This window comes from Mobula birostris, chromosome 2 (assembly GCF_030028105.1).
Source record: "Mobula birostris isolate sMobBir1 chromosome 2, sMobBir1.hap1, whole genome shotgun sequence".
NCBI classification, from domain to species: Eukaryota; Metazoa; Chordata; class Chondrichthyes; order Myliobatiformes; family Myliobatidae; genus Mobula; species Mobula birostris.
The window spans coordinates 134,510,258-134,522,993 of NC_092371.1; the positions used below are offsets into that span (position 1 = coordinate 134,510,258).

At 39.7% G+C, this 12,736-nt stretch overlaps 1 protein-coding gene across 1 annotated transcript in view; it reads right to left on the reverse strand.

Moving 5' to 3' along the window:
* LOC140210924 (dynein axonemal heavy chain 8-like) overlaps nucleotides 1–12,736 on the reverse strand; it is a 504,855-nt gene that overhangs the window by 172,719 nt on the left and 319,400 nt on the right. The window contains exons 54-57 of the mRNA XM_072280194.1: nucleotides 10,970–11,079; nucleotides 7,384–7,547; nucleotides 3,831–4,023; nucleotides 1,814–1,936 (exon numbers count right to left, since the gene is read on the reverse strand). Of these exons, the coding sequence (XP_072136295.1) occupies nucleotides 1,814–1,936; nucleotides 3,831–4,023; nucleotides 7,384–7,547; nucleotides 10,970–11,079 (590 nt within the window). The remainder of the gene's footprint in view (nucleotides 1–1,813; nucleotides 1,937–3,830; nucleotides 4,024–7,383; nucleotides 7,548–10,969; nucleotides 11,080–12,736) is intronic.

Sequence of the window (12,736 nt, forward strand, 5' to 3'; positions counted from 1 at the left end):
AGGGTCCTCAACGAATCACCAAGTTGCACTCACATCTGCTATGATGAAGCACTTTGAAAGGTTGGCCATGACTAGAATCAGCTCCTTCCTAAGCAGGGACATGGACCCACTGTAATTTTCCTATCATCACAATAGGCCACAGCAGATGCAAATTCACTGGGCCTCCATTTGGCCATGGACCACCTGGACAATAGCAATACCTACAGCGGGCTGCTGTGTATTGATTACAGCTCAGTGTTCAACACAATCGTACCCTCAGTTCTAATCAACAAGCTCCAAAATCTGGGTTTCTGTACCTTCCTCTAGAAATCCTTGACTTCCTCAACAGAAGACCACAATCAGTGCGGAGCAGAAGTAACATTTCCTTCTAGACACTGCTCAAGCGCCATCTCTAGGTTTGTTGATGACACAGCTATTGTTGGCCGAATTTCAGATGGTGTTGAGGAGGTGAGATAGATCAACTGGTTGAGTGGTGTCACAACAACCTTACACTCAACATCAGTAAGACCAAGGAACTGATCATGGACTTCAGGAAGGGGAAGTCCAGGGGACACATGAGTCCTCCATCAAGGGGTCAACAGTGGAAAGGGTGAGCAGTTTCAAGTTCCTGGGCATCAACATCTTTGAAGATCTACCTGGGTCCAACTTTGATGCAATTACAAGGAAGGCACAACAGCAGCTATATTTCATTAGGAGTTTGAGGAGACTTTGTATGTCATCAAAGACTCCTGCAAGTTTCTACAGATATAGTGTGGAGAGCATTCTAACTGGCTGCATCACTGTCTGGTACAGAGGGGCCACTGCACAGGATCGGAAAAAGCAGCAGAAAGATGCAGACTCAGATGGCTCCGTCATGGGCACTAGCCTCCCCAGCAATGAGAACACCTTCAGAAGGAGATGGCTCAAAAAGGCGGCATCCATTATTAAGGACCCGCATCAACCACGACATTCCTTCTTCTCATTGCTACCATCAAGGAGGAAGTACAGGAGCCTGAAGACACACACTCAGTGTTTCAAGAGCAACTTCTTCCCTCCACCATCAGATTTCTGAATGGACAATGAGCCCATGAACACTACCTCACTACTTTTTACTCTCTTTTTGCACTGCTTATTTTTTTTTACATATACTTACTATAATTTATAGATTTTTATTATTATGCATTACAATGGACTGCTGATGCAAAACTGCAAGTGTCACAACATATGCCAGTGATATTAACCTGATTCTGATCCTGATTCAGGGTGAGGGGTCACTCACTCAGTTAAGTATAGCTCATCATAATCTCCTCTGGGATGAATATTTTAGTTGCCATTCACGTTACTCTGAATTTGAGATAATAGACAGGCCAATCTTGATAGGATGCCATATTTCCTTCATGAAAGTCAATAGTGAATCATATTTGACTATTGACTATTATCATATATGAACTTGACCACATGGTTACATATATATGGAGATTATTTCAAATTTATTCAATTGGTTAAATTGAATTTCCTTGGCTGTCACAGAGAGATTCTAGATCAGCAGTCCAGCTCTATGGACATGGCATCAATAATTTGGCCAGCATACTACCATACCCTTGATATGATACAGGATCCGTAAATACATTATTTAACTCACAGGCTCAGGTTTGTGGAGAAGTCCTAACCTTGAATGAAGTCTTAACCTACTTGACATGTATTGAACTAAAAGGCCTATTGATTTAGCTGCAGTCCAACTAATAAGCCTCCCATGTTAAAAAAAATCTCTTCTGCAATGTATTTTAAAAGGAGGCTGTGATTTTAGATTATTGTTAGAATTTTCATATCTCACTTTCATCAGGTGCATCATTGCATCTTTGAAGAAGACCAGATCGAGATATCCTGATCGGACACCTTCATTATGTTGTGCCTGATAAAACTGCAACTTCTCAGTCAGGAATTCAAAGTCTGGCACCTGAAACATATTCAGTTGTAAGCATAAGACAATCAGAGCTAAATGCGGAAAGGTAATGATATGACATTTATCAAAGAACTAGCATGGCTCATTCTTCCTAAGTAACCTGAACTTACTCCATCATAGTGCTTGATCTTTGAAAATGAATTCATAATTCTGCACAACAAAGTAATAAAATGCAGCTAACTAATTTTCTATTGCCATACATCAGAGGATACACAATGATTAAAAGAGGAAGAAAAGTGTGCAAATCTCTGTTTCTGTATTCTATCCATATGAGTTACCCGGGATTAAAAAAAAGTTCCCAGGAAGGACACAGGTAAGGTTTTGCCTGGACTAAGATTAAGCATTCAAATTCTATTTTAAGGTGGAATGGCTAATAAGCCCCCACATCTCACCCCACTCTCTTTGAAAATGTTTAATGGTATAACTAAATTACAATTTATGAGTGAATGCAGAAGATAAATAGCTAAATTTTAGGAACATGGGAATATGGGAATGTATCAGAAACTTGGCTGAAACAAACACAGGGAGGATCAAGGCTGATCAGGATATCTAAGCATGGGAAAGAGGTCCACTTCGAAGATGAAGATTCCTGAAATCACTGTATTTAATGCAGGTAAGTGTAAGGTGTTGCACTTTGGGAGGACAAACCAAGGTAGGTCTTACAAGGTGAGCGGTGGGGCACTGAGGAGTGCAGTAGAACAGAGGGATCTGGGAATACAGAACCTTGAAAGTGTCTTCACAAGTAGCAAGCTTTTGGCACACTGGCCTTCATAAATCCAAGTATTGAGAACAGGAGTTGGGATGATATATTGAAGTTGCACAGAATGTTGAGGCCTTATTTGGAGTAGTGTGTGTAGTTCTGGTCACCTACCTACAGGAAAGACATTAGTAAGATTGAAAGAGTGCAGAGAAAATTTACAAGGATGTTGCCAGAATTTAAGGACCTGAGATATAGGAAAAGGCTGAATAGGTTAAGACTTTATTCTCTGGAGCACAGCAGAATGAGGAGAGATTTGGCAGAGGTATTCAAGATTATGTGGAGTATAGATATGGTAAATGCAAGCAGGCTTTTCCACTGAAGTTGGGTGAGACTAAAACTAAAGGCCATGGGTTAAAGGTGAATGTTGAAATTCTTAAGGGGACCATGAGGGGGAACTTCTTCACTCAGAGGGTGGTGAAAGTGTGGAATGAGCTGCCAGCAGAAGTGGTGGATTTAGGTTTGATTTCTACATTTTAGAGAAATTTGGATTGGTAAATGGATGGGAGGGGTATGGAGGGATATGGTCTAGGAGCAGGTTAATGGAACTAAGCATTGACTAGATGGGCCAAAGAATCTGGTTTCTGTGCTATGGTGTTCTATGACTTTGACTCTAATTGAAATACCACAGGAGGAGGTCATTCAGCTCACCAAGTTTATGCCAGATTCACAGTGGAGCAAATCAATCAGCATTATTTCTCTGCTCTTTTCCCAAACCCTTGTAATCCTAGAGATAGAAGTGGGCATGCAAAGATAGAATGGTAAGTGCCCATAAATTTTTAAATAGGTTGGTCAAGCTTTGGCCTTCCACTTCAAGCTTATGGGTAGGACTTACTGAGGTTATCATTGTTTTTCCTGAGTGAAGTAATAGTCAGAATATCTAAGGAATTAAACTTGGGTTCATGAAATTTGCATTTGTACTTCTGATAGTTCTGTATTCTAAATTCATTGTCAATTTGTGTAAATAGATTCAACAGAAAAATTGCAATTCTTGGGGGAAATGATAAAAAGAGATGTGGTTAAGGAAGGTAAGAGGATATGATATTTAGGAAAGCTGAAATTCTCATCCTTATAAGTACTCAGTAGCAGAAGAAACAAGATCACTTTAAAGCTGACAATTCTATAATGTACCAGTTCATAGACTTTTGGAACAACAAATACATAATCTTCAGGTTCGTCACCAGCTGGTTCTGGCATGTCACGAAGAAAATCAACAAAGTATGGCTCTTTGTGAAGCTTTTCTGACAAATCTTTTCCGAGATTGTCTTCAAAACACTGGGTTATTGCATTTTCAAACCACAGTTTATCCTCTTCACTTACAAACCTAGGATAGTATAAAAGTCAGATTAATCATTATTCATTGTATTACTATTGAGGATGAAGCAACATATGATATCAGTCATTAAACTGTATGTACATCCTTTTAGGGGTGTAAAATTTTAGTTAACACAATTTTTAAAATCTATTCAACTGGGCACCCTGGTGACATTGCAGTTAGTGTGATGGTATTACAGCTTGGAGCATCGGTGGTTGGAGTTCAATTCCAATGCCGTCTGTAAGAAGTTTGTATGTCTTTCCTGTGAGTGTGTGGGCTTCCTCCCACAATCCAAAGATGTACCAGTTAGTAGGATAATTGGCCATTGTAAATTGTCCCATGTTTAGGCTAGGGTTAAATAGGTGGGCTGCTGGGCCAAAAAGGTCTGTTTCATGTAGTATCTCTAAAATAAATAAATATTCTAGTTACTGCTTGAGCAGACAACACAGTAGCAGAAAGCGTTTTAAATGCATTTATGGGATAGCATCAGCCACTGTCCATTTCATTCCATAGACATTGCCTAATCTGCTGATTTCCTCCAGTGTGTTGCCCTTATGTTCCTTTGTCTGTGTTCTCACTCTTTAAATGCCCTTATTTTTAAAGTTTTACAAACAAAAGATCATATTGTCCCTCCCTAACAGCATCCATTCATCTATCAATCCCTTGGCTTTGTTTACAGCTATTCAACGGTGCAACGCTGTCCTTAGCCTGTCAAATATATCTCTTTTGTCCTATCCAAACCCCATTCTCCAAAGGTTGATATAAACTTTTATTCCTTCCTTTCCAATTCAAACAAAGGATATTTTATCTGAAATATCATTCGTTTGTCTTTTCACAGATGCTGTCTGAGCAGCTGAGTCTTTCCAGAATTTTCTTTTCTTTTCCCCACATTTCCACATCTGTAGGTTTATTTTGTTCTAAGGTGAACAATCATAACTTCTCCAACTTAAGCTTGCACCCATTCAGGTAACTCTTTTCTCCATATCTTTCACATTTTTTGTGAAGTGTGTTTATACTAACATAAAAATAACCTTAATGGAAAGGGCTGTTTACTGAAAACCATATTCCCCCCTGCTCCACCAACCACCAATCCCCACCCCCCCCCTGCTAATTTCTGGCATAATCTCTTCCCTGTATTTCAGCTTCACACTCTGTCTATCTTGGTAAAGGCCAAAGAAACAGACAATAGAAAATAGGAACAGGATTCAACCACCAGTCCCTGTCATCTTGATTTGCTATTCAATATGCATGTGGCCTCCATCTGCTGTGTGTCAGTTCCTCATAGCCCTGAATTCCTCGATCCTTCAAATACTTAACCATCTATACTTTAAATATATTTGATGGCTTGGCCTCGACCACCCTCTGAGACAAAAATTCACTACCCTTTGACAGAAGCAATTTCAATGCATCTCAGACATTATTTTGCAGCTAGTTCCCTTTGTTTATAATTCTCTTCAATGTTGAAGACCTCATTGAATTTTAAAAGAATCTATTCAATTTGCCCTCCTTCCAACTGGTTATTTATAAATTGTGAAGTCAGTGATAATCTCTTCAGACAAAGAGGTATAAACTCTGGGAAAGTGGTTAGCATGTAAAATTGAGATGAGAAATTATGTTATGCAATGGATTGACAATCTTTGATATTCTATATCACATATGAGAATGAATATATTTGAGGCTGAACAATACTCTGCAGACATTAAGGGAATGGAAGACAAGAGCAGCCAGGTCAGCAGTCAAGTAGACCTGAGACGCAGGATCAACCATGATCCTATTGAATGGTGATGCAGGCTTAGGGATTGTATGATCTTATCATGCTTCTATTTCTTAATGATTTTATGTATCTATAAATGGTAGACTTTGACTTTTTGGAGGTGGTTAGTTACAGTTTTAATAGAAACATAGAAAACCAACAGCACAATACAGGTACTTCGGCCCACAAAGCTGTGCTGAACATGTCCTTACCTTAGAACTACCTAGCCTTACCCATAGCCCTCTATTTTTCTAAGCTCCATGTATCCATCCAGGAGTCTCTTAAAAAACCCTATTGTTTCCGCCTCCACCACCGCCGCTGGCAGCCTTAGCAAACCTCCCTGCCAGGATATTGGTCCCCCTCGGATCCAAGTGCAACCCATACTTTTTGTACAGGTCACACCTGCCTGAGAAGAGGTCCCAATGATCCAGAAACCTGAATCCCTGCCCCCTGCTCCAATCCCTCTGCCACACATTTATCCTTCACCTCATTCCATTCCTATACTCACTGTCACGTGGCACAGGCAGTAACCCCGAGATTACTACCTTTGAGGTCCTGCTTCTCAACTTCCATCCTAACCCCCCATAGTCTGCTTTTGTAGCATGAACATAACTCATCACTTATCAGACCAAATATTAATACTGTTGAGATCATGCTCCAGAGTCAAGTACTTAGCAATTAACTATTTCCATCCAAAAAGAGATTTCATTTTTGTTTCCTGCTTTGTTAATCCTCCTGCTCTTCTCTTTTCCTCAGAATCATTATCCCCTTCTCAAAATGCTTTGCCAGCATAAAGACCAGAGTATGAACGTGCGATATCACTGCAATGCTCCTTTTGGCTTGATGGCTCTCATTTTGTGCATACTTAGTAGCATTTGGGACAAACCATATTGTTAAAGAGAAGATACAAATTAAAGTCAATCGCTTGTTGAATGCAGCAATACAAAGTCCAGCAAATATTGCCAAATATAAATACAGTTGGATTAGGTCAAAGAAACTCATGTTCTCAAAAACTCACTGTTGATCCATATCCTGAAAATATTGATAGGTCAGAGCTGACTTCTCAAAATACAATTATTTTTGTTGTTTTTGCTCCTATTCCCACTGCATCAAGATGTTGATATTTGCCATGGTAGTGTAGTAGTTAGCAGAATGCTATTACAGAATGGGGCACTCCGGAGTTTGGAATTCAATTCCTTCATCGTCTGAAACGGGGTTTGTATGTTCTTCTCATGAACCACGATGGTTTCCTCCAAGTGCTCCGGTTTCCTCCCACAGTTCAAAGATTTAATAGGTTAATTGGTAATTGTAAATTGTATTGTGATTAGGCTAGTATTAAATAGGTAGGTTCTTGGGCCAGAAGGGCCTGTTCCACGCTGTATCTCCAAATAAAAATAAATAAAATTTAAAAATAAAAAACAAATAAATAAAGGTATAAGGGTTGATGATCATTAACTCTGGTTAAGATAAACTTACCAAGTATTTTGCAATTACTTGTAGGCTTCTGAGAGTTTTGAGACAAAGTAAATTCTAATCCATTTAAACTATGATAAAAATTATCCACCTTAATAGAAACAATCATTTATTAAAATTATCTCCATTTACAATGTACTCACCTGTCAGCAATAACCCTAGTACATTCATGTTTGAATAATGCCAGCAGTGTCTCTAGATCAGAGCATTCACTGGATTTTATGGTCAGCATTCCCTGCCAGATGCGAGACAGGTCCCTCAGATTAAAGATGTAATGAAATTTAGCTGGAGTGGGTAGCATTTTCACCTAAGAAAAACAAATCACTTTTTAAGATTAAAAGATGTAAATTCTTTTTGAATTGGCAACACTACCGCCACGACAATCATCTCCAGCACAAGTGCATCGCAAAGGCAGTGCCTCCTGCTCTACTCACTTTATATGACTGTGAGGCTAAGCACAGCTCCAATGCCATATTTAAGTATGCTGATAACACCAATTTTGTTGGGTGAATCAAGGATGGGGACGAATTTTCACATAGGAGGGAGATTGAAAGTCTGGTTGGATGGTGCCACAATAACAACCTCTCACTCAACGTCAGCAAAACCTAAGGGCTGATTATTGACAAGAGGAGGAGGAAACCGGAGGTCCAAGAGCCAGTCCTCATCAGGGGATCAGCGGTGGAGAGGGCTAGTAACTTTAAATTACTTAGATTATCAGGACGCGCAGTCCTCGTTTATTGTCATTTAGAAATGCATGCATTAAGAAATGATACAATGTTCCTCCAGAGTGATATCACAAAAAAAGGACAAACCAAAGACTAACACTGACAAGACCACATAATTATAGCATATAGTTACAGCAGTGCAAAGCAACATCATAATTTGATAAAGAACAGACCATGGGCATGGTAAAAAAAAAAGTCTCAAAGTTCCAATCGACTCCCGATAGTCCCCGATAGCAGGCGGCAGAAGGGAGAAACTCTTCCTAATTGATGGCACCCTACTTGACAGATTACAGATATCATTCACCAGAGTGGCCGCTGCGCACTGCGTCACGTCACCATCTTCTACTTGTTGTTATCATTTCAGAGCGTCTGTCCTGGACCAGCACATAAATGCCATTACTTGACTGGAAGTTTGTGCAGATTCCGCATGCCAACTAAAACGCTGACAAACTTCTATAGATGCACAGTGGATAGTTGCTGACTGGTTGCTTCACAGCCTGGTATGGAAACACCAATGCCCATGAATGGAAAATCCTCGAAAAAGTAGTGGATACAGCCCAGTCCTTCACTGGAAAAGCCCTCGCCACCATTGCCACAAGAAATTAGCATCCAACATCAAGAATCCCCACTATCCAGGCCCTGCTTGCTTCTCGCTGCAGCTATCAGGAAAGAGGTACAAAAACTATGGGTCCCATACCACCAGCATCAAAAACAGTTATTACCCTTCAACCATCAGACTCCTGAACCAGCATGGATAACTTCACTCACTGAACTGATTCCACAACCTATGGACTCACTTACAAGGACTTTAAACTCTTGTTATCAATATTATCCAGTTAGTTATTATTATTTTGTATTTGTAGTAGTCTTCTTTTGCACATTGGTTGTCCATCTTTGTGTATAGTTTTTCATTTATTCTAATGTGTTTCTTTGTACCTACTGTTAATGCTTGCAAGAAAATGGATCTCAGGGTAGTATATGTTGACATACAAGTACTTTTATAATGCAATGCCCTGGGTAAGATTTCTACTTCAATGTTGTGAGGTATTTTTATTTTAGCAGTTTTCTGTAAAAGCAGTGTGCCCTGCTAGTGAGAGTATTTTGGCTTCAGCTAAAGATAAGGAGCTATGTTGTCCTATGTTTTTCCAAGGAGGAAGGACCAATACTCCTGAGAGAGCCAGTTTGTTCAAGATGGCCTTCGAGGGAAATTTGGACTGTGGTGGGTGCCTTCATGCAGACTGTGGGTTCAGCACACGAGTAGAGTGAGACAGCTGACTATTCTAAAGTTCAAAAGTTCAAAGTAAAATTTATTATCAGACTACATACATGTCACCACATACAATGCTGAGATTTTTTCTCAGTGGCAAACTTAGCGAATCAATACAACAGAAATTGTAAACTGCAAACATCCAGAAATCTAAACAAACTGTGCAAATGCAGATATCAACATGTACACCCGTTAAGATTTTTACTGGTGTGCTGTAGGTATTTCATTTAGGAGTTCTGTAAGAGCAGTCTGTTCTACTTTCAGCCTGCTTGGGTTTGAGCTGAGATAAGGGGCCTTGTTGTTCAACTTCAGAATGTGGTGTTAGCCTACCAAGATGATGGAATTGGGAGAAGGTTCTAGAGAACGCTGGGCGGAGAGTTTTTATGAGGGACACTGGTGTGGGCCGAGGTCTTTGTTGTTGGGAGAAGCCATCCCTGTTATACAACATGCTTTGTACAGATCAGTGGCTTCAAGGAAGAAGGACCGATATTTCTGTGGGAAAGCCTATTTGGATGGATTTCGAGTGACATTTGGAAGGTACAGTGTGTACATCAAAAACAACAGCTTCTGGAAAATTCACGCTTCACCGTGCATGTTTAAGTATAATGGGCTCCTTTTGTCTTTTTCTTTCTTTCTTTTAATAACTGGTTTCTTACATTAACATTCTTAAACACATTTCTTTATGATTGTATGCAGTGTACAAACAGTTATTTCTTGCCAAAAGGCAGGAGGCAGTTAATCACACAGCATTAATACAAACCAGGGCTTGGTGGGACAAAAGTTGTACACACCCTAGATGTACCAAGCCCAAGGAAGGTGGATTTCTTGCCGTGGAGTCCAGTGGCTGTGAGCGAGTGGCTAAGGAGCAGCATTTCCAGAGACACTCAGTAAAAATGGGTTTCAAATGGATAACAATAATGAGCATGAAGTAACAATATAACAGAGCCCTTAAATGAGTGTAGTTATCCCCTTTTGTTCAAGAGCCCGATGGTTGAGGGGTAGTTTCAGAAATGAGCTCCAACACACATTTAGACTGGTTTAAACTGTAATGGGTCCTTTTTCTGTAGCTGTTTGTTAAATCTGAAAAATCAGTAAATATATTTCTTTTGTCATTTTATACTGGCGTACAATCTGTTAATTTTCTGGCAAACGATAACTTTTCATGGAGCAGTATTTACACAGCATTTGCTATAATCAATGTTCCTTAATTGGAACATCACAACTTTCTCCTGTCCAGTTGAACCCCAAATCACACTGACCCTGGATGTATATTGCTTTTTAAATATATATTATTTCTGTTTTGGCATGATTTTTAATCTATTCAATATACATACACTGTAATCGATTTACTATTTATTTATTTATTTATTTATTTCTATATTATGTATAGTATTGAACTGCTGCTGCTGCTAAGTTAACAAAGTTCACGACACATGCCGGAGATAATAAACCTGATTCTGATTCTGAAAGGTGGCCTTCTCACCGTTGAGTCACGTGGCTGTTAGCCCAGTTAGCTAACGAGCCTGGTGAGAAAGTTGCAATAATAAATTTAATTTGAACTTTGCTCATATAAAAATAGAATGCAGAATAAACTGAAATGCTCAATATGTTTACAATTGTAAATGGCTGTAATTTATTTTACTCCTGTAGGTATTATGTTTGACCTGAAATTTTATTTCATCATGCCCACAATATTCTCTATATTTTTAAACTAGCTATCTACAACAGCTTTGGTACCTTTGTCCACTGCCAGAGGATCCTGCTGGTGGCTACAAGTTTTGTTATCACTCTACAAATTTCAGGGGTGAAGTTTCGAGAAGACTGAAAATATCCATTCCCAATAACTCCTGGAAAAGAATAAAAAAAAATCATTGTTATTGTTTGCATTAATAATTAACTGTGGTAATAAGAACTTAATAGAAGTAGATTCAAGTTCAATATTACTGATGAAAAATATTCCAATTGCTGCTGCCCATCTAAAGTAACATAGACCTCTTGTGCTGCCTGTCTGAATTTGCATATTCTCCGCATGACTGCATGGGTTTCCTCTGGCTACTCTGCTAGTAGGTCATAAGACATAGGAGTAGAATTAATCCATTCAGCCCACTGAATCTGCTCTGCCAATTGATCATGGCTGATTCATTTCCCCCTCAAACCCAATCTCCTGCCTTCTCCCTGTGACTTTTCACACTCTGAATTATTGAGAACCTATCAACCTCTGCCTTAACTACGTCCAATGACCTGGCCTCCACAGTTACCTGCGGCAACAAATTCCACAGATTCACCACCCTCTGGCTAAAAAAATTTGTCCTCATCCCTATTCTAAATGGATGTCCCTGTATTCTGAGGCTGTGCCCTCTGGTCCTAGACTCACCCACTATAGGACACAGCCTCTCTACATCCACTCTATCTAAGCCTTTCAACATTCAATAGGCTTCAACAAAATCCCACCTCATTCCTCTAAGTTCCAGTGAGTACAGGTCCAGAGCCATCAAATGCTCCATATATGATAAGCCAACCATTCCTGGAATCATTTTCACGAACCATCTTTGAACCCTCTCCAGAGTCAGCATATACTTTCTTAGATAAAGGGCCCAAAACTGCTCACAATGTTTCAAGTGAAGCCTCATCAGTGTCTTATAAAGCCTCAGCATTACATCTTGGTTTTTATATTCTAGTCTTCTCAAAATAAATGCTAACATTGCGTTTACTTCCCTCACCACCATATCAATCCGCAAGTTAACCTTTAAAGAATCCTGCACGAGGACTGCCAAGTCCCTTTGCACCTCGGCTTCTTGAGGATTTCTCACCATTTAAAGAATAGTCTATGCTTCTATTCCTCTATCAAAGTGCACTTTCTGACACTGTATTCCTTCTGCCACTTCTTTGCCCCTTCTCCTGATCTGTCTAAGCCCTTCTGCAGCCTCGTTGCTTCCTCAACACTACCTGCTTTTCCACCTGTCTTTGTAACATCCACAAACTTGACCACAAAGCCATCAATTCCATCATCCCATTCATTGACATACCATGTAAAAAGAAGCAGTCCCAACACCAAACCCCACGGAACACCACTAGTCATTGACAGCCAATCAGAAAAGGCTCCCTTTATTTCCAATCTGCCTCCTGACAATCAACCAATGCTTTATCCATGTTATTACCTTTCCTGTAATACCATGGGCTCTTAACTTGTTAAGCAGCCTCATGTGCAGCACCTAGAAAAAGGCTTTCTAAAAATACAAGTACACAAATCTACCGATTCTCCTTTGTCTATTCTGCTTCTTATTTTCTCAAGGAATTCCATCAGATATGTCAGGCAAGATTTTCCCTTAAGGAAACCTTTCTGACTTTGGCCTATTTTACCATGAGTTGCCAAATACTCCGAAACCTCATCCTTAATATCTTCCCAACCACTGAAGTCAGGCTAACTGGCCTATAATTTCCTTTTGTCTGCTTCCCTCCCTTCTTCAAAAGTGGAGAGATAGTTACAATTTTCCAGTCCCCCCA